The sequence below is a fragment of the Pseudophryne corroboree genome, chromosome 9 (assembly GCF_028390025.1).
Source record: "Pseudophryne corroboree isolate aPseCor3 chromosome 9, aPseCor3.hap2, whole genome shotgun sequence".
NCBI classification, from domain to species: Eukaryota; Metazoa; Chordata; class Amphibia; order Anura; family Myobatrachidae; genus Pseudophryne; species Pseudophryne corroboree.
Window position 1 is genome coordinate 20674163 of NC_086452.1, and position 20213 is coordinate 20694375.

The following is a 20213-nucleotide window of genomic DNA, read 5'->3' on the forward strand; positions in this document are numbered from 1 at the left end:
ATACACTGCACTATGTATGGCTGGCCCTACTGCCGCATATACCGGGATACTGTGATCACTGGCCCTGTATATGTCTGATGTATTACATACACTGCACTATGTATGGCTGGCACTACTGCCGGATATACCGGGTTACTGTGATCACTGGTCCTGTATATGTCTGATGTATTACATACACTGCACTATGTATGGCTGGCACTACTGCCGGATATACCGGGTTACTGTGATCACTGGTCCTGTATATGTCTGATGTATTACATACACTGCACTATGTATGACTGGCACTACTGCCGCATATACCGGGTTACTGTGATCACTGGTCCTGTATATGTCTGATGTATTACATACACTGCACTATGTATGGCTGGCCCTACTGCCGCATATACCGGGTTACTGTGATCACTGGTCCTGTATATGTCTGATGTATTACATACACTGCACTATGTATGGCTGGCACTACTGCCGCATATACTGGGTTACTGTGATCACTGGTCCTGTATATGTCTGATGTATTACATACACTGCACTATGTATGGCTGGCACTACTGCCGCATATACCAGGTTACTGTGATCACTGGTCCTGTATATATCTGATGTATTACATACACTGCACTATGTATGGCTGGCACTACTGCTGCATATACCGGGTTACAGTGATCACTGGTCCTGTATATATCTGATGTATTACATACACTGCACTATGTATGACTGGCACTACAGCTGCATATACCGGGTTACTGTGATCACTGGTCCTGTATATGTCTGATGTATTATATACACTGCACTATGTATGGCTGGCACTACAGCTGCATATACCGGGTTACTGTGATCACTGGTCCTGTATATGTCTGATGTATTATATACACTGCACTATGTATGGCTGGCACTACTGCCGCATATACCAGGTTACTGTGATCACTGGTCCTGTATATGTCTGATGTATTACATACACTGCACTATGTATGGCTGGCACTACTGCCGCATATACCGGGTTACTGTGATCACTGGCCCTGTATATATCTGATGTATTACACACACTGCACTATGTATGGCTGGCACTACTGCCGCATATACCGGGTTACTGTGATCACTGGTCCTGTATATGTCTGATGTATTACATACACTGCACTATGTATGACTGGCACTACTGCCACATATACCGGGTTACTGTGATCACTGGTCCTGTATATGTCTGATGTATTACATACACTGCACTATGTATGACTGGCACTACTGCCACATATACCGGGTTACTGTGATCACTGGTCCTGTATATGTCTGATGTATTACATACACTGCACTATGTATGACTGGCACTACTGCCGCATATACCGGGTTACTGTGATCACTGGCCCTGTATATGTCTGATGTATTACATACACTGCACTATGTATGACTGGCACTACTGCCGCATATACCGGGTTACTGTGATCACTGGCCTGTATATGTCTGATGTATTACATACACTGCACTATGTATGGCTGGCTCTACTGCCGCATATACCAGGTTACTGTGATCACTGGCCCTGTATATGTCTGATGTATTACATACACTGCACTATGTATGGCTGGCACTACTGCCACATATACCGGGTTACTGTGATCACTGGTCCTGTATATGTCTGATGTATTACATACACTGCACTATGTATGGCTGGCACTACTGCCGCATATACCGGGTTACTGTGATCACTGGTCCTGTATATGTCTGATGTATTATATACACTGCACTATGTATGGCTGGCACTACTGCCACATATACCGGGTTACTGTGATCACTGGTCCTGTATATGTCTGATGTATTACATACACTGCACTATGTATGACTGGCACTACTGCCGCATATACCAGGTTACTGTGATCACTGGCCCTGTATATGTCTGATGTATTACACACACTGCACTATGTATGGCTGGCACTACTGCCACATATACCGGGTTACTGTGATCACTGGTCCTGTATATGTCTGATGTATTACATACACTGCACTATGTATGGCTGGCACTACTGCCGCATATACCGGGTTACTGTGATCACTGGTCCTGTATATGTCTGATGTATTACATACACTGCACTATGTATGGCTGGCAGTACTGCCGCATATACTGGGTTACTGTGATCACTGGTCCTGTATATGTCTGATGTATTACATACACTGCACTATGTATGACTGGCACTACTGCCGCATATACCGGGTTACTGTGATCACTGGTCCTGTATATGTCTGATGTATTACATACACTGCACTATGTATGGCTGGCACTACTGCCGCATATACCGGGTTACTGTGATCACTGGTCCTGTATATGTCTGATGTATTACACTGCACTATGTATGGCTGGCACTACTGCCGCATATACCGGGTTACTGTGATCACTGGTCCTGTATATGTCTGATGTATTACATACACTGCACTATGTATGGCTGGCCCTACTGCCTCATGTACCGGGTTACTGTGATCACTGGCCCTGTATATGTCTGATGTATTACATACACTGCACTATGTATGGCTGGCACTACTGCCGCATATACCGGGTTACTGTGATCACTGTCCTGTATATGTCTGATGTATTATATACACTGCACTATGTATGGCTGGCACTACTGCCACATATACCAGGTTACTGTGATCACTGGCCCTGTATATGTCTGATGTATTACACACACTGCACTATGTATGTATGGCACTACTGCCGCATATACCGGGTTACTGTGATCACTGGCCCTGTATATGTCTGATGTATTACATACACTGCACTATGTATGGCTGGCACTACTGCCGTATATACCGGGTTACTGTGATCACTGGCCCTGTATATGTCTGATGTATTACATACACTGCACTATGTATGTATGGCACTACTGCCACATATACCGGGTTACTGTGATCACTGGTCCTGTATATGTCTGATGTATTACATACACTGCACTATGTATGGCTGGCACTACTGCCGCATATACCGGGTTACTGTGATCACTGGTCCTGTATATGTCTGATGTATTACATACACTGCACTATGTATGGCTGGCACTACTGCCGTATATACCGGGTTACTGTGATCACTGGCCTGTATATGTCTGATGTATTACATACACTGCACTATGTATGGCTGGCACTACTGCCACATATACCGGGTTACTGTGATCACTGGTCCTGTATATGTCTGATGTATTACATACACTGCACTATGTATGGCTGGCACTACTGCCGCATATACTGTTCTCAGTTCCTCTGAGCTGGATTCTTCTGTGTTCAGATACTTATGTTCACCCCTAGCAAATGAAGGCTATCTGAGCACAACACCCCGCCCTTTGGGCCTAATTCAGACCTGATCGATCCTCTGCGAATTTGCAGAGGTTTGCGATCAGATAGTCGCTGCCCAGACAGAGTGCAAACCCTCCCCGTTCAAGTCTGCGTACTCCTTGCAAAAATCTGTGCGAGCGCCGATCAGCTGCAAATCCGTTCGCAACTCACTCACCATCGAATGATTTTTCCAGTGTGTGCGTAGGCCAGGACTTACTCCTACAGTGCGATAGAATCAGGCTGATCGGGACCGGAGCTGACGTCACACACCCTCCCAGAAAACGCTTGGGAACGCCTGCGTTTTTCCTGACACTCCCAGAAAACGGCCAGTTACCATCCACAAATGCCCACTTCCTATCAATCAGCCTGCGTACGGCTAGCAATCAAAAAAATGCACAAGCAGGCGCATTTGTGCAAATGGTGATGTGACGCCAGACTGCAGTTAGCAAATTCCCTCAGCAATCGTAGCACCAAACAGACCTGAAAGTAGATGCTAGCAGCAACTTCATACCTGTAACAATCAAAAATAAGATTTTACTCACCGGTAAATCTATTTCTCGTAGTCCGTAGTGGATGCTGGGAACTCCGAAAGGACCATGGGGAATAGCGGCTCCGCAGGAGTCTGGGCACAACTAAAAGAAAGCTTTTAGACTACCTGGTGTGCACTGGCTCCTCCCACTATGACCCTCCTCCAAGCCTCAGTTAGGATACTGTGCCCGGAAGAGCTGACACAATAAGGAAGGATTTTGAATCCCGGGTAAGACTCATACCAGCCACACCAATCACACCGTATAACACGTGATACCATATCCAGTTAACAGTATGAAACATAACTGAGCCTCTCAACAGATGGCTCATAACAATAACCCGTTAGTGAACAATAACTATGTACAATTATTGCAGACAATCCGCACTTGGGACGGGCGCCCAGCATCCACTACGGACTACGAGAAATAGATTTACCGGTGAGTAAAATCTTATTTTCTCTAACGTCCTAGTGGATGCTGGGAACTCCGAAAGGACCATGGGGATTATACCAAAGCTCCCAAACGGGCGGCAGAGTGCGGATGACTCTGCAGCACCGAATGAGAGAACTCAAGGTCCTCCTCAGCCAGGGTATCAAATTTGTAGAATTTTGCAAACGTGTTTGCCCCTGACCAAGTAGCAGCTCGGCAAAGTTGTAAAGCCGAGACCCCTCGGGCAGCCGCCCAAGATGAGCCCACCTTCCTTGTAGAATGGGCTTTAACTGATTTAGAATGCGGCAGTCCAGCCGCAGAATGCGCCAGCTGAATTGTGCTACAAATCCAGCGAGCAATAGTCTGCTTAGAAGCAGGAGCACCCAGTTTGTTGGGTGCATACAGGATAAATAGCGAGTCAGTTTTCCTGACTCCAGCCGTCCTGGAAACATAAATTTTCAAGGCCCTGACTACGTCCAGCAACTTGGAATCCTCCAAGTCGCTAGTAGCCGCAGGCACTACAATAGGTTGGTTCAAGTGAAAAGCTGATACCACCTTAGGGAGAAACTGGGGACGAGTCCTCAATTCTGCCCTATCCATATGGAAAATCAGATAAGGGCTTTTAAATGACAAAGCCGCCAATTCTGATACACGCCTGGCCGAAGCCAAGGCCAATAACATGACCACTTTCCACGTGAGATATTTTAGATCCACGGTCTTTAGTGGCTCAAACCAATGTGATTTTATGAAATTCAACACCACGTTGAGATCCCAGGGTGCCACTGGAGGCACAAAAGGGGGCTGAATATGCAGCACTCCTTTTACAAATGTCTGAACTTCAGGTATTGAAGCTAGTTCTTTTTGGAAGAAAATCGACAGAGCCGATATCTGCACCTTAATGGAGCCTAATTTTAGGCCCATAGTCACTCCTGCCTGTAGGAAGTGCAGAAATCGACCCAGCTGAAATTCCTCTGTTGGGGCCTTATTGGCCTCACACCAAGCAACATATCTCCGCCATATGCGGTGATAATGCTTTACAGTTACATCTTTCCTGGCTTTAATCAGCGTAGGAATGACATCCTCCGGAATGCCTTTCTCCTTTAGGATCCGGTGTTCAACCGCCATGCCGTCAAATGCAGCCGCGGTAAGTCTTGGAACAGACAGGGCCCCTGCTGCAGCAGGTCCTGTCTGAGCGGCAGAGGCCATGGGTCCTCTGAGATCATCTCTTGAAGTTCCGGGTACCACGCTCTTCTTGGCCAATCCGGAACCACGAGTATTGTCCTTACTCCTCGTTTTCTTATTATTCTCAGTACCTTTGGTATGAGAGGCAGAGGAGGGAACACATAAACCGACTGGTACACCCACGGTGTCACTAGAGCGTCCACCGCTATCACCTGAGGGTCCCTTGACCTGGCGCAATATCTCTCTAGTTTTTTGTTTAGGCGGGACGCCATCATGTCCTCCTGTGGTATTTCCCACTGGTTTACAATCATTTGAAAGACTTCTGGATGAAGTCCCCACTCTCCCGGGTGGAGGTCGTGCCTGCTGAGGAAGTCTGCTTCCCAGTTGTCCACTCCCGGAATGAACACTGCTGACAGTGCTAGCACATGATTTTCCGCCCATCGGAGAATCCTTGTGGCTTCTGCCATTGCCGTCCTGCTTCTTGTGCCGCCCTGTCGGTTTACATGGGCGACCGCCGTGATGTTGTCTGACTGGATCAGTACCGGCTGGTGTAGAAGCAGGGGTTTTGCCTGACTTAGGGCATTGTAAATGGCCCTCAGTTCTAGAATATTTATGTGTAGGGAAGTCTCCTGACTCGACCATAGTCCTTGGAAGTTTCTTCCCTGTGTGACTGCCCCCCAGCCTCGAAGGCTGGCATCCGTGGTCACCAGGACCCAGTCCTGTATGCCGAATCTGCGGCCCTCTAGAAGATGAGCACTCTGCAGCCACCACAGCAGAGACACCCTGGTTCTTGGAGACAGGGTTATTAGCCGATGCATCTGAAGATGCGATCCGGACCATTGGTCCAACAGGTCCCACTGAAAGATTCTGGCATGGAACCTGCCGAAAGGAATTGCTTCGTAAGAAGCCACCATCTTTCCCAGGACTCGCGTGCAGTGATGCACCGACACCTGTTTTGGTTTCAGGAGGTTTCTGACTAGAGACGACAGCTCCATGGCTTTTTCCTCTGGGAGAAACACTTTTTTCTGGACTGTGTCCAGAATCATTCCCAGGAACAGTAGACGTGTCGTCGGAACCAGCTGTGACTTTGGAATACAGGTTGAGTATCCCATATCCAAATATTCCGAAATACGGAATATTCCGAAATACGGACTTTTTTGAGCGAGAGTGAGATAGTGAAACCTTTGTTTTTTGATGGCTCAATGTACACAAACTTTGTTTAATACACAAAGTTATTAAAAATATTGTATTAAATGACCTTCAGGCTGTGTGTATAAGGTGTATATGAAACATAAATGAATTGTGTGAATGTAGACACACTTTGTTTAATGCACAAAGTTATAAAAAATATTGGCTAAAATTACCTTCAGGCTGTGTGTATAAGGTGTATATGAAACATAAATGCATTCTGTGCTTAGATTTAGGTCCCATCACCATGATATCTCATTATGGTATGCAATTATTCCGAAATACGGAAAAATCCGATATCCAAAATACCTCTGGTCCCAAGCATTTGGGATAAGGGATACTCAACCTGTATTTAGAATCCAACCGTGCTGGTGTAGCACCTCCTGAGATAGTGCTACTCCTACCAACAACTGCTCCTTGGATCTCGCCTTTATTAGGAGATCGTCCAAGTATGGGATAATTAAAACTCCCTTTTTTCGAAGGAGTATCATCATTTCCGCCATTACCTTGGTAAACACCCTCGGTGCCGTGGACAGACCAAACGGCAGCGTCTGGAATTGGTAATGGCAATTCTGTACCGCAAATCTGAGGTACTCCTGGTGAGGATGGTAAATGGGGACATGCAGGTAAGCATCCTTGATGTCCAGGGATACCATGTAATCCCCCTCGTCTAGACTTGCAATAACCGCCCTGAGCGATTCCATCTTGAACTTGAATTTTTTTATGTATGTGTTCAAGGATTTCAAATTTAAAATGGGTCTCACCGAACCGTCCGGTTTCGGTACCACAAACAGTGTGGAATAGTAACCCGGTCCTTGTTGAAGTAGGGGCACCTTGACTATCACGCGCTGGGAATACAGCTTGTGAATTGCCTCTAGCACAGCCTCCCTGTCCGAGGGAGTTGCTGGCAAGGCTGATTTGAGGAAACGGCGGGGGGGAGACGCCTCAAATTCCAGCTTGTACCCCTGAGATACTACTTGAAAGATCCAGGGATCCACCTGTGAGCGAGCCCACTGATCGCTGAAATTTTGGAGGCGGCCCCCCACCGTACCTGGCTCCGCCTGTGGAACCCCACCGTCATGCGGCGGACTTGAAAGAAGCGGGGGAGGACTTTTGCTCCTGGGAACTAGCTGTTTGTTGCAGCCTTTTTCCCCTACCTCTGCCTCTGGACAGAAAAGACCCGCCTTTTCCTCGCCTGTTTTTCTGGGTCCGAAAGGACTGTACCTGATAAAACTGCGCTTTTTTAGGCTGTGAGGGAACATGGGGTAAAAATGCTGACTTCCCAGCTGTCGCTGTGGAAACGAGGTCCGAGAGACCATCCCCGAATAACTCCTCACCCTTATAAGGCAAAACTTCCATGTGCCTTTTGGAATCTGCATCCCCTGTCCACTGCCGGGTCCATAAGCCTCTCCTAGCAGAAATGGACAATGCACTTATTCTAGATGCCAGCCGGCAGATCTCCCTCTGTGCATCTCTCATGTATAAGACTGAGTCTTTTATATGCTCTATGGTTAGCAGAATAGTGTCCCTGTCAAGGGTGTCAATATTTTCTGACAGGGAATCTGACCACGCAGCGGCAGCACTGCACATCCATGCTGACGCAATAGCTGGCCTAAGTATAATGCCTGTGTGTGTATATATAGACTTCAGGATCGCCTCCTGTTTTCTACCCGCAGGCTCCTTCAGGGCGGCCGTATCCGGAGACGGAAGTGCCACCTTTTTAGACAAACGTGTGAGCGCTTTATCCACCCTAGGAGGTGTTTCCCAACGTGCCCTATCCTCTGGCGGGAAAGGGAACGCCATTAGTAATTTTTTTGAGATTATCAATCTTTTAACAGGGAAAGCCCACGCTTCTTCACACACTTCATTTAATTCTTCAGATGGGGGAGAAACTACGGGTAGTTTTTTCTCCCCAAACATAATACCCTTTTTTGTGGTACCTGGGTTTAAATCTGAAATGTGTAACACCTCTATCATTGCCTCAATCATGCAGCGAATGGCCTTAGTGGACATTAGATTAGACTCATCGTCGTCGACACTGGTATCAGTATCCGTGTCGACATCTGGGTCTGCCATCTGAGGTAGCGGGCGTTTTAGAGCCCCTGATGGCCTTTGAGACACCTGGGCAGGCACAAGCTGAGAAGCCGGCTGTCCCGCATTTGGCATGTTGTCAAATTTTTTGTGTAAGGAGTCGACACTTGCACGTAATTCCTTCCATAAAACCATCCACTCAGGTGTCTGCCCCGCAGGGGGTGACATCACTTCTACAGGCATCTGCTCCGCCTCCACATAATTTTCCTCCTCAAACATGTCGACACAGCCGTACCGACACACCGCACACACACCGGGAATGCTCTAAACAGAGGACAGGACCCCACAGAAGCCCTTTGGGGAGACAGAGAGAGAGTATGCCAGCACACACCAGAGCGCTACATACTGCAGGGACTAACTGAATTATGTCCCCTATAGCTGCTATAATATTTACTGCGCCTAAATTTAGTGCCCCCCCTCTCTTTTTTACCCTTTTTCTGTAGTGTAGACTGCAGGGGAGAGCCAGGGAGCTTCCTTCCAGCGGAACTGTGAGGGAAAAATGGCGCCAGTGTGCTGAGGGGGATAGCTCCGCCCCTTTTTCGCGGACTATTCTCCTGCTTTTTTTAAGGATTCTGGCAGGGGTAATTATCACATATATAGCCTCTGGGGCTATATATTGTGATTGTTTTGCCAGCCAAGGTGTTTTTATTGCTGCTCAGGGCGCCCCCCCCCAGCGCCCTGCACCCTCAGTGACCGGAGTGTGAAGTGTGTATGAGAAGCAATGGCGCACAGCTGCAGTGCTGTGCGCTACCTTGGAGAAGACAGAAGTCTTCATGCCGCCGATTTTCCGGACTTCTTCTTGCTTCTGGCTCTGTAAGGGGGACGGGGACGGCGGCGCGGCTCCAGGACCGAACACCAAGGCCAGTTCCATGCGGTCGGTCCCTCTGGAGCTAATGGTGTCCAGTAGCCTAAGAAGCCCAAGCTAGCTGCAAGCAGGTAGGTTCGCTTCTTCTCCCCTTAGTCCCTCGTTGCAGTTAGCCTGTTGCCAGCAGGTCTCACTGTAAAATAAAAAACCTAAAATATACTTTCTTTCTAGGAGCTCAGGAGAGCCCCTAGTGTGCATCCAGCTCGACCGGGCACAGAAATCTAACTGAGGTCTGGAGGAGGGTCATAGTGGGAGGAGCCAGTGCACACCAGGTAGTCTAAAAGCTTTCTTTTAGTTGTGCCCAGACTCCTGCGGAGCCGCTATTCCCCATGGTCCTTTCGGAGTTCCCAGCATCCACTAGGACGTTAGAGAAATTGTCATTTATATGCTGATCACGAACCGGTTATGATTAAACGTCTCCGACTGGGATTGCCGTGGTTGGAAGCAGCGCGCAGACCTGTACACAAGAACCGGCGCTCACCTTTTGTCCCTTCACTGCACCCGGAGCATCTCCCCAATCATGTACATCTGTCATACCATTGTGAGATGCTGCAAACAAGCCCCTGTCCGTCAACAGGAAAAAGCAAAGATCTCAGGTGACAGTTTCCATGGCAGCCGTGTTAGGGCTCGTTTCCCACGGACCAGTAAAGCGGATAGACCTGCAGAATTTTGGACAGCACAGGCGCGCGCTATCGGGTACTAATTACAGCGCAGGGCCCCTGCGACTTCTCTTCCTTCACGACTGGAAGGAAAACAAAACCCTCTCACATCCGTTAATTGCACTCTCATTTTTCAGCGAAAACAACAGCAATTAGTAAAGTACAAAGCGCTCCGCGAATGAAAAAAACTTAATAGAGCTAAAATTAAATTTCTTGGCAAATGTCGTTCTAGTAATTTATACAATTTTTCTAATTAGCATTAGAGCATGGGTGCCTGGCGCTGCATGCTGATCCGTCCTTCTGCAAATAAATGGGGGATATTTGTGCATTTCACCTGTGGGCTGAAGCAGTAGTCACGCACAGAATCACAGGGCAGGGGTGGGGGGGGAGACGAAGTCATCTCATAGTCATTACCTGATCATCAAAATCCGATGAGGTGTCTGCGGAGTCCCCGCTGTCTAAGATGAGGCTAAGGTCGAGCTCGCTCGGTCCTGTAAGTAGAGAATAAGCATTACGTTCTGCGCCGTTGTATTACTCACTCACTCCAGATAACAGCAGCAACGTATGCGCACAGGGAGATGGTATATTCACCCACTTTTGAACATCTCAGTCTGGAATCTCTTTGACTACCAGTATTTATTTATTTATTGAGACACCACAGTGCCGACGCAGAGATGATCGCAAGTCGACCATAATTACTCCCACATTATGCGCACAGAATCAAGGTGTACATTCTCCTGTGTATATAGTTGTGCAAACTCCACAACAGCATCGTTCCCTATCCACGTGCGCACTTGCCCTATCCTTGGTGCAAAAGCGTACTTATGCCTCTGCACAACTCTGTGTGGCACGCAATTCCAGCGGCGCAATGCCAATGAACATTGCCAACGCAAAAACTCCCCGGTACAGCTCAGCGACGCCCCTTCAGCCGCAAACATAAATGTGACTAAACTGGCTATGACTCTGCAGCGCCCGTACTTGTGTGCGCACATCACTAGAGTGTGCACAGTGTGAAACACGCAAGACGAGCTCTGGGGACAGTGACACTGCATTGTCCCCTGTTCGGCTTTATTTCTTAGAAATCCTACGGTGGAAATCTTTGTGTAATTAGATCCAGCGCTGTATCCTACAAAACCCCTCCTGGTAACATAGCTTATACACAACCCCAATGAGCAGGCCACCAGGAATGAACGTGTAACTTGCAACCGGTCACCGTTCTATCATGGAAGTCAGATGTATGATGCAGAGTTGATTTTGAGGTCACAATCCTATCCACGTCTCTAGTCTCACGTTACTACTCTGCGCTGTAGGGGGGGACCCAGAGCATTCATATATGTAGCCCGCAGTCTGTGACTTCCCAGGAACGGTCTCAGAATATCCAGATGATCTGATTGGCTGCAGGTTGGTCTACCACCAACTGCTACAAAACAAGATCCAATAAAAAAAAAACATGCCCTCAGTCCCTAATAAGGCCCATTCTAACACAGGGTCTTTCTAACACACGAGCATGTAAGTAATCGCCCAGGGCAGCTAGGACAATAGGCCAGCCATTAACCAAAACGTCAACGCTAATTAGACTTCCAAATAAGAGAGCGGTGAAGGCCCCCTACTAATAGGAGGAAAGGTTCTAGTAAGGAATCACACAACATAGGGAGTCATTCCGACCTGATCGCTCACTAGGCTTTTTCGCTGCGGTGCGATCAAGTCAAAACTCTGCAAAACTGTGCATGCGTATGCACCGCAATGCGCAGGCGTGTCGTGCGGGTACAAAGCGGATCGATGCTGGGCGATGGATTTAACGAAGATTCCATTCGCACAGCCAATCGTAAGGAGACTGACAGGAAGAGGGCGTTTGTGGGTGGCAACTGACCGTTTTCTGGGAGTGTTTGGAAAAACGCAGGCGTGTCCAAGCGTTTTGCAGGGCGGGTGTCTGACGTCAATTCCGGGACCGGACAGGCTGAAGTGATCGCAGCGGCTGAGTAAGTTCTGGGCAACTCAGAAACTGCACAAAATTTTTTTGTACCGCTCGGCTGCACATGCGATCGCACACTTGCAAAGCGAAAATACACTCCCCCATAGGTGGCGACTATCTTATCGCAGCGCTGCAAAAAGTAGCTAGCGAGCGATCAACTCAGAATGACCCCCTTAAGCCTCACTTCTTCCAGGTCCAAGTAACATAAAGAAACTAACAAAAATTATAAAACTGCGACAAAGTTGAGTTTATCTGCCGCCTGAATGACATATACATCAATGATCTCAATAGTCACTGTTGCCTCAGAATCCACTGACACTTACACAATGCTTGGCAGACCATGAACGTAACAAGCTACATTCACGGTCCGTGGAGTACTGGCGGTCTGTGAGGCCAGCTTCCGCCTCAGAGATCCTAAACATGTAACGGAGTAAACCCTAATAAATGTGCACCAGGCGAACTGCGATGCTTGGGCATTTTTAACAGCTCTGCTTAAACCAAAAATATATTTTGAAGTTGCTCACTGCACATTGCCATTATTCTGTGAAACTCCAGCAGAAACGACTCTAGAGACAGGCGTAAAATAAACTAAAGCTGCATTGTTATCAGCAGTATTATATCTATTTTACTATCAAACTTTAAAAAAAAAAGATCAGACACTGACATAATGTCATCATTTTCTTCCCCCTCAGTATATAAAGCAGCGATCCACTACCACTTTATGACAGCTGACACTTAGCGGGTGTGGGTCAAAACATCAACAATGAATGGGTCGACAGGGACAAAATGGAAAAAGAGGTAGACCGTACAAAAGGTCGACAGGGTCAAAATGCTGACATGGAATCTTTTTTTGTCATTTTATATATTTAACCATAATTAAGCCAAGTTAGTGGAAATGTGCACCCCCGTAGGCTGGCTTCGCTCCCTATGCTTCAGGCAAAGTTACTATTCCCAATCGTAGTCCACGTGGATAGTAAAGAGTGAAAAAGTTGCGGGGGAAAAGTGTGTCGACCACTGCCATGTCAGCAATTTGAACCCCTCGACCTTTAGCACTGTTGACCTTTAATCTTTTGACCTTTTTGTGCCTGTCGACTTAATGCATGTCGACCAAATTGTGTCGGCCTATCACCAGGAACTCACACGTAGCAAAAGGAAAAAACTGCAGAACTGCTAAGAGATACTACACGCTACAGGCCTAATTCATGATGGTCAGGAATTGCGCAGCCGCAAGGGAGGTAGCCCAAAAAAGCCACTGTGCAATTCCTTGCAATTACAATTGTAATGCAGCAGGAGGCGCCTGCAGGAGATAGAGACGCCTCCTGTTAGCATTAGCGAGGCTCCGAGTGCTGCGTCTGAGAACACAGCGTCGTTCACCATGGTGACTATAGGTCGCGATTGCCGATGGATTTTAGCACCAACCAGCCTCCGCAAGCTGAAGTTTACTCAGTCTGGCCATGGAATCTAGGACCCAGGTTCAGAAAGTCTGCATCCGATAATACAGACCATGGACCCGTCACGCCTTCAAAATGAGGGAGGCACGCCTCCGTTTCGAAGAACAGTGCTGGGTACCATCCCCCCAAACACTGCAGCATGTCCAAGGGGGTGGGGGGAGGGCTTGGACTATACATATGTACACGGTCAAGTCACATTATTATAACCACATCCTACATGTGACATCAGCAGCGCGTAGTCCATGAAGTACGTCACGTGTCGTGCGCTGGCTTGGTGGGTATACAAGGTGTGCGTACAGTGCAGTGTGTGACCTGTCCGCGTGCTGCTGTGGTGAAGGTGTATTGTGACTGGACAAAATGGCACCATTGCGAATAACAGAAACTGCGGAGCACCACGCGCCATTGATGTGAGAGGTGAACGTCGGCTACGAAGGTGCGTGAGGGTCAACCGACGCGCTACAGTGGAGCAGCTCACCGTCACAATGAACCTGGGGGCTACCAGCCTGTCTAGATGCTGTCCGTGCTTCACACGGTGGTTACTCTGACTTTTAGCTGGTGCTCATAATATCCTATATAATAGCCCTATTCTGTGACCTTGTGATTCATTTGCTAACGCTGGGCGGAGTCACAACAGTGGGCGGAGTTATTCAAATGAGTCACAGAGATCTGGCCAAATCTACAGGAGACTAGGAGCAGAAGCAGATAGTATGGGCATTGGGCATGTCACAGGCAGGGGTGCAGACCTCCCAGCTTTCTGCAGGAGCTTTATCCAGGCAGAAGGAGGGAAACACACTCGGCGAAAAGGGGGCGTGGCTTCACGGGAGGGCCCCCGTTTTCGTCAGTGAGGGGGCATGCCCAGCGCTCTGTGAGTTGCTGGCATGCCCCCAGGGGCTGATTATGAGTCCGGGGGGCCCAGGGCACTTGAGACAGGGGAGCCCTATCTCATTGCTGTGCCTGCTGTGGGTTGGGGGCGTGGCCTAATCGCGCCCCGCGCGGCCACGCCCCTTATGCAAATTCCGATTTTTATTTGTATTTTTTTTATGGGATTTTGGCCCCTCAGCTAGGGCTAAATCCAGAGGAGGTGGTCGCTCCCCCCTACACACCCGCACAGGGAGAAGAAAGCAGGGAGACTGCTGCCTCCCTGCAACACCACAGACCTGCCAATATGCAGCAGCGTGTGCTGACTGTAGCACAATGCTGCCGCTGTTGCTGGCAGGACGGGGGAGCTTCTGAGCTGGGACAGAGCTACTCCAGCCGGGGGGCCCCCTAAAACTGTGGGGCCAACGGTACGTATCCCCTGGCCACCCCCCCCCCCTTAATCCGGCTCTGCTGCTGGAACCCCCCCCCCGTAATCCGTACCCCCTGATGCCCCCTCTCCCTCTGTCTCCACTATTCACCGCTGCTCTGCTAAGCAGAACAGCGAGCACAGGAGCTTTCCAACTGCCCCCCCCCCACCGCCGGACACTGCGACCCGCGGGTGGGACAGCGGGACAGACCCCAAAAAATTGGACTGTCCCGCGAAAATCGGGACATTTGGGAGGTATGGGGGTGTGTGAGGGGTACGTCATACAGGCAGACAGGCACCGGCTCACTGTGTACTTGACCCCCCACATCGGCATACTCAGCAGGGTCTCTCTGGTGCGGAGGAGCGTCACTTTCTGACACACTCCACGCTTCTTAGCTGCAGTTTAGTGGGGCACCTGCCGCTGTGCAGGTTCCATACTGCCTCTGTTATCTCCAGCCCCGGCAACCCCACCGCTAGCTGCAGCGCTGCCACCCGCAGTGGAGTGCGCCCAGCTCATTCACACACTTTAGCTGGCGGGTAGCGCTGCAGAAGTCCGAGCTGCTTGCAGGCTCTGACCCACTCCTCCCTCCAGCCGCAGCGTCTCCTGGGAGCTAACCAGTCACTCCCAGTCTCCCCTTACCACAGTGCCCGGAAGCCGTGAGGTCCGCGCCACGTGCATGCTATGACCCCCTCCTCCCTCCAGCCGCAGCATCTCCTGGGGGCTAACCAGTCATTTCCAGTCTCACCTTACCACAGTGCCCGGCAGCTGCGCGAGGTCTGCGGTGTGTGACTGAGGAGGGGGGGAGGGATGCGGACTGGCAGAGAAAGCAGGACTCCAGCCTGAGAGAGTCAGCCATGCCAAGTCTCCAGCAGCAGCAGATCCCAACAGGTTGGAATGGAACAGCAGCAGCCAGCAGCAGTGACTCCGGTAAGACACATCTGTCTGTCACCACTGTTTTGTCCCTAATACCAATCTCTCCCGTGCCCTGTGTTCTGTCATGTCCCTGTCACCCCTGGCCTTGCCCTGCCACCCTTATTCTGGCCCTTTCACCCTTATCCTGGCCCTTTCACCCTTATCCTGGCCCTGACACCCTTATGCTGGCCCTGTTATGCCTATCCTGGCCCTGTCACCCCTGTGCTTGCCCTGTCAACCCTATACTGGCCCCGTCACCCCTGTCCTGGTCCTGCCGCCCCTACCCTGGCCCTGTCACCCCTATCCTGTCCCTATCATTTCTGTCCTGGCCCTGTCACCCCTGTCCTGGCACCGTCACCCCTGTCCTGGCCCCGTCAACCCTGTACTGACCCTGTCACCCCTGTCCTGGCCCTGTTACTGCATACCCTCCAACTACCTTTTATGGCATGTACAGTACCCGCAGCGCCTCCAGACCTCTCCCCAATGCACTACACCTCCACACCTTCCCCTCCACCACATGCGGCACTCCACCCCTCCCCCACATGCTGTGCCTCCAGACCCCCTACACCACCCGTGGCTCCCACTCCTCCACCCCTTCACCACCCACAGCACCTCCAGGCCCCTTCCACCATTCACCCCCCTTATACGTCTCCCCCCACACCTGCCCCCCTCCACCCGCAGCATCTGCAGACACCCTCCTCCATCAGCGGTCCCCCCCTCACCCACCCCTCCCCCACCAATGGCACCCCCGCACCTGCCCCTCCACCACCTGCAGCACCTCCGGACCTCCTTTCCCATCCGCCGCAACACCCGTACCTGCCCCTACCCTACCCATGGTGCCTGCGGTCCCCTACCCAACCCCCGGCACACCCATCCCACAGCACCTCCGGAACCCTTCACCCATCCACAACATCCCCACACCTGCCCCTCTCCCACCCGTGGCACCCCTGCCCCTCCCCCACCTGCAGTGCCTCCGGACCCCTCCCCCATCTGCATCCCCCACTCCTCTGCCCCTCCCCCACGCGCAGCACCTCCCGAACCTTCCCCATCCGGGCCCCACCCCCACTTCTGCCTCCCCTCCACCCGCAGCATCTACAGACACCATCCGCAGTCCCCCCCGCACCCGCTACATTCTGTACATCGTGCCCTGCAGGTGCTGTTCACGCCGTCGCAAGGGGCTGCGCCTCCTTCACCATCGCACGCCCTTTCATTGTGCAATATTTAACCACTAACAAAGGAATGCAGGTAATACTCCATATAATACAAATATTAAACCCCAGAAAGGCATGCAAGGGTTAAGGGGGCGTAGCCCCTTGCGACGGTGTGAAGAGCACCCGTAGGGCGCGATGAAGCACCTAGTATATATATATATACACATACACATATATATATACACACACACACATTAAAATCGCAGGGGTATCACAACTGTTTTGGGGCACGGTTGAGGGATGCCCCTACGGCAACTCAGAACTTTGAGAATCGACTGACTTGCAATTGAAGCTGCGTCTCCGTATGAAGCTGCTAGGACAGTAAAGCCGCCGGGGAGCATCTCTACACAAGCCCAGGCGGCTGTGACATCAGAACATTTGTGCAGAGCAGCTACGTATGCAGTCGCAGCTGTGAATGCATTTGCTTATATGAATCAGGCCCATTGCGTCTCCCTGTGCCCCCGCTGTGCTATCTGTCATCTGCCGCAGTGTTACATACCAGGAGTCTCGGAGGGTCAAACATGGACACTCTCACTGACCCAGCAACAGCACTGGTAATAAAGCCGTTCCCTAATACAGCTATAGATCATTATAATGCACTGAAATAATCAATGCACAAGGTCACCACCGTCCCTGCTCCCAGTCTATTAAACGACTGATCCAATTGTTCAGTGTACCAATCAGAATGTAGGTGACAAGCTAGTATCAAAGCCCAGCGGCTGCCTGGTGTCTCATTCTCCCTGTAACCTTAGTGAGAATGAGGCCCACGCTCTGGTGTCACAGAAGAGATGGTTCCCCTTCTCACCATACAAGATACCACTATCTGCGCAGGGAACCTCCCACTACGCACAGAGCGGCCCTATAGACCTCCACATATAACCATATAATCAATGCACTGCTGTGCTGTGACCAATGTTATTACCAGTGTCTGCGTACCAGACTGTGAGAGAGTGAGCAGCTAATCTCCAAACATACGGTATGCAGACAATGGTCAGCGGGTGATGTCATACAGTGTCAGGCTACATTTATTCTTATTCTACACTTGTCTGAAGGTTTGGGGGGGTTCTATAGAAAGATTTCAAGGATACAACCTCCAACAAATTCCAGATAAGCACTTAATGAACCGCGCGATGGTACCAGGGTTATCATAAGAGCAAATTCACTTTTTAAGCCGGTGCGACACTTCTCTTGGAGCATCCGGCGCGATTTGAGCAGTGTGTATTAGAATCAGACAACCAGAGAACCATATTGATAAGCATCACTGATGTTGAGTTCTGGTACGTTTGCACTTTATTAAGCTATTCAGTTTAGCACTTGGTGTGTACTCCAATTTCTACACTAGAGGGCGCCTCTTTCTTTTCATTGTTCCTATAGATTTCCAAGCTAACAGTTCTTATAATAAGCAAAGTTTCTCTATGGGTGACTGCGGCTTCTTGCAGATAGCCGTTACTAGTGCTGACAACAAGCCTTATCCTGCTAGATACAATCCCTAATAGACTGTATCTAACATATTTAGTCCTCTGTATGCGGCTGGTTTCCACAGACATAACTAAGTGCTGATTATCATTACTATAGCATACCTCCCAACATGACCCTCTCCAGGAGGGACAGAATGCTCAGCTCCTGGACTTTTCTCTTAATGTATGATTGCCATTACCTGTGCTGAAACACCTTTCTTATATATTAACCTGTTCAACACAGGTGCTGGCCATCATAAATGAAGAGGGAAGTCCAGGAGCAGAGCATTGTGTCCCTCCTGGAGAGGGTCATGTTGGGAGGAATGCTATAGTGCACAGGTTCTCAAACTCGGTCCTCAGGACCCCACACAGTGCATGTTTTGCAGGTAACTCAGCAGGTGCACAGGTGTATTAATTACTCACTGACACATTGTAAAAGGTTCACAGGTGGAGCCAATTATTTAACTTGTGATTCTGTGAGGAGACCTGCAAAACATGCCCTGTGTGGGGTCCTGAGGACCGAGTTTGAGAACCTGTGCTATAGTGAGACAGATGTAGCACAATAGTAAAACCCATATTGGAGAAATAGGATAGTTTGGGAATGGGCGGAATATTCCATGTTTTAGGAAAATGTTTCAGTTCCTGATAAGTGCTGATGATAAATGTGACATGTACACAGTGGGAATAGTTACATGATTATGAATGAATAGTAAAATAAATAACGCACAGACGATACTGAGATGTCACAGACGACGCACATTCTATAATCACTCCAGCAGCCTCATGCATTTCACCCAGAATATGATAGTGAAACAGTTAAAGTGTTATCAGATATCATAGTTACATAGTAACATTGTTAGTAAGGTTGAAAAAACACACATATCATTAACACTCCGTCTTTCATACATTCTAATTGTGCAGATCTCTTAGACGGTGAAATAAAGCCCCCAGTGTGAAATGTGATAATTAAGCATTACAGGGGGTATAAAATTCCTCTGAGGTTCCAAAATGGCTTTAGAAATACTGTCTGTATCAATCTACTGACTACACATATCATTGCTTGTAATAAATGCATCCAACCCACTTTTACATTTTGCACCCAGCGCCTCGTGGTAATTAATTCTTCAGGTTTACTGCTCTAACTGTAAAAAATCCCTTCTTCTTTCTTCCATTGGTTACTGACCCCTCAATCCTCTATATGCTCATTGATAAGTTTATTAGTTTGATCTCCTACATGGTTTTGTCACAGTGATAAATTGTCATTTTAGATCTAGAGTTCTAGACAGACTTAGAGCCTAATTCAGACTTGATTGTGACCGTGCAAAATTTTGCACGGCTACGATCAGTTACACGGACATGCAGGGGGGGGGGGGGGGGGGGGGGGCACCCAGCACAGGGCTAGTCCGCCCTGTATGTCTGGCCCAGCCCCGCCGAACAAGTACAAAAGCATCGCACAGCGGCTAGCAGGGAGCTGCCCGTCGCTGTCCGGTTCGCAGCGGCTGCGTGTGGCGTTACGCAGCCGCCGTTGCCCACCCCCGCACGGTCCGGGCACGCCTGCGTTGCCTGGACTGCGCCCCCAAAAGGGCGGTCCAACGCCGCCGGCCCGCCGAAAGCGACCGCCTCTGCCTGTCAATCAGGTAATGGTTTGAAAAGGATTGAAAATTCTGCTAAGTAGCAGAA

General features: G+C 49.5%; 1 protein-coding gene across 1 annotated transcript in view; it reads right to left on the reverse strand.

Annotated features, from left to right (window-relative positions):
* Positions 1-20213, reverse strand: part of AK5 (adenylate kinase 5) — a 351659-nt gene that overhangs the window by 107924 nt on the left and 223522 nt on the right. The window contains exon 8 of the mRNA XM_063939044.1: positions 10659-10735. Within this exon, the coding sequence (XP_063795114.1) occupies positions 10659-10735 (77 nt within the window). The remainder of the gene's footprint in view (positions 1-10658; positions 10736-20213) is intronic.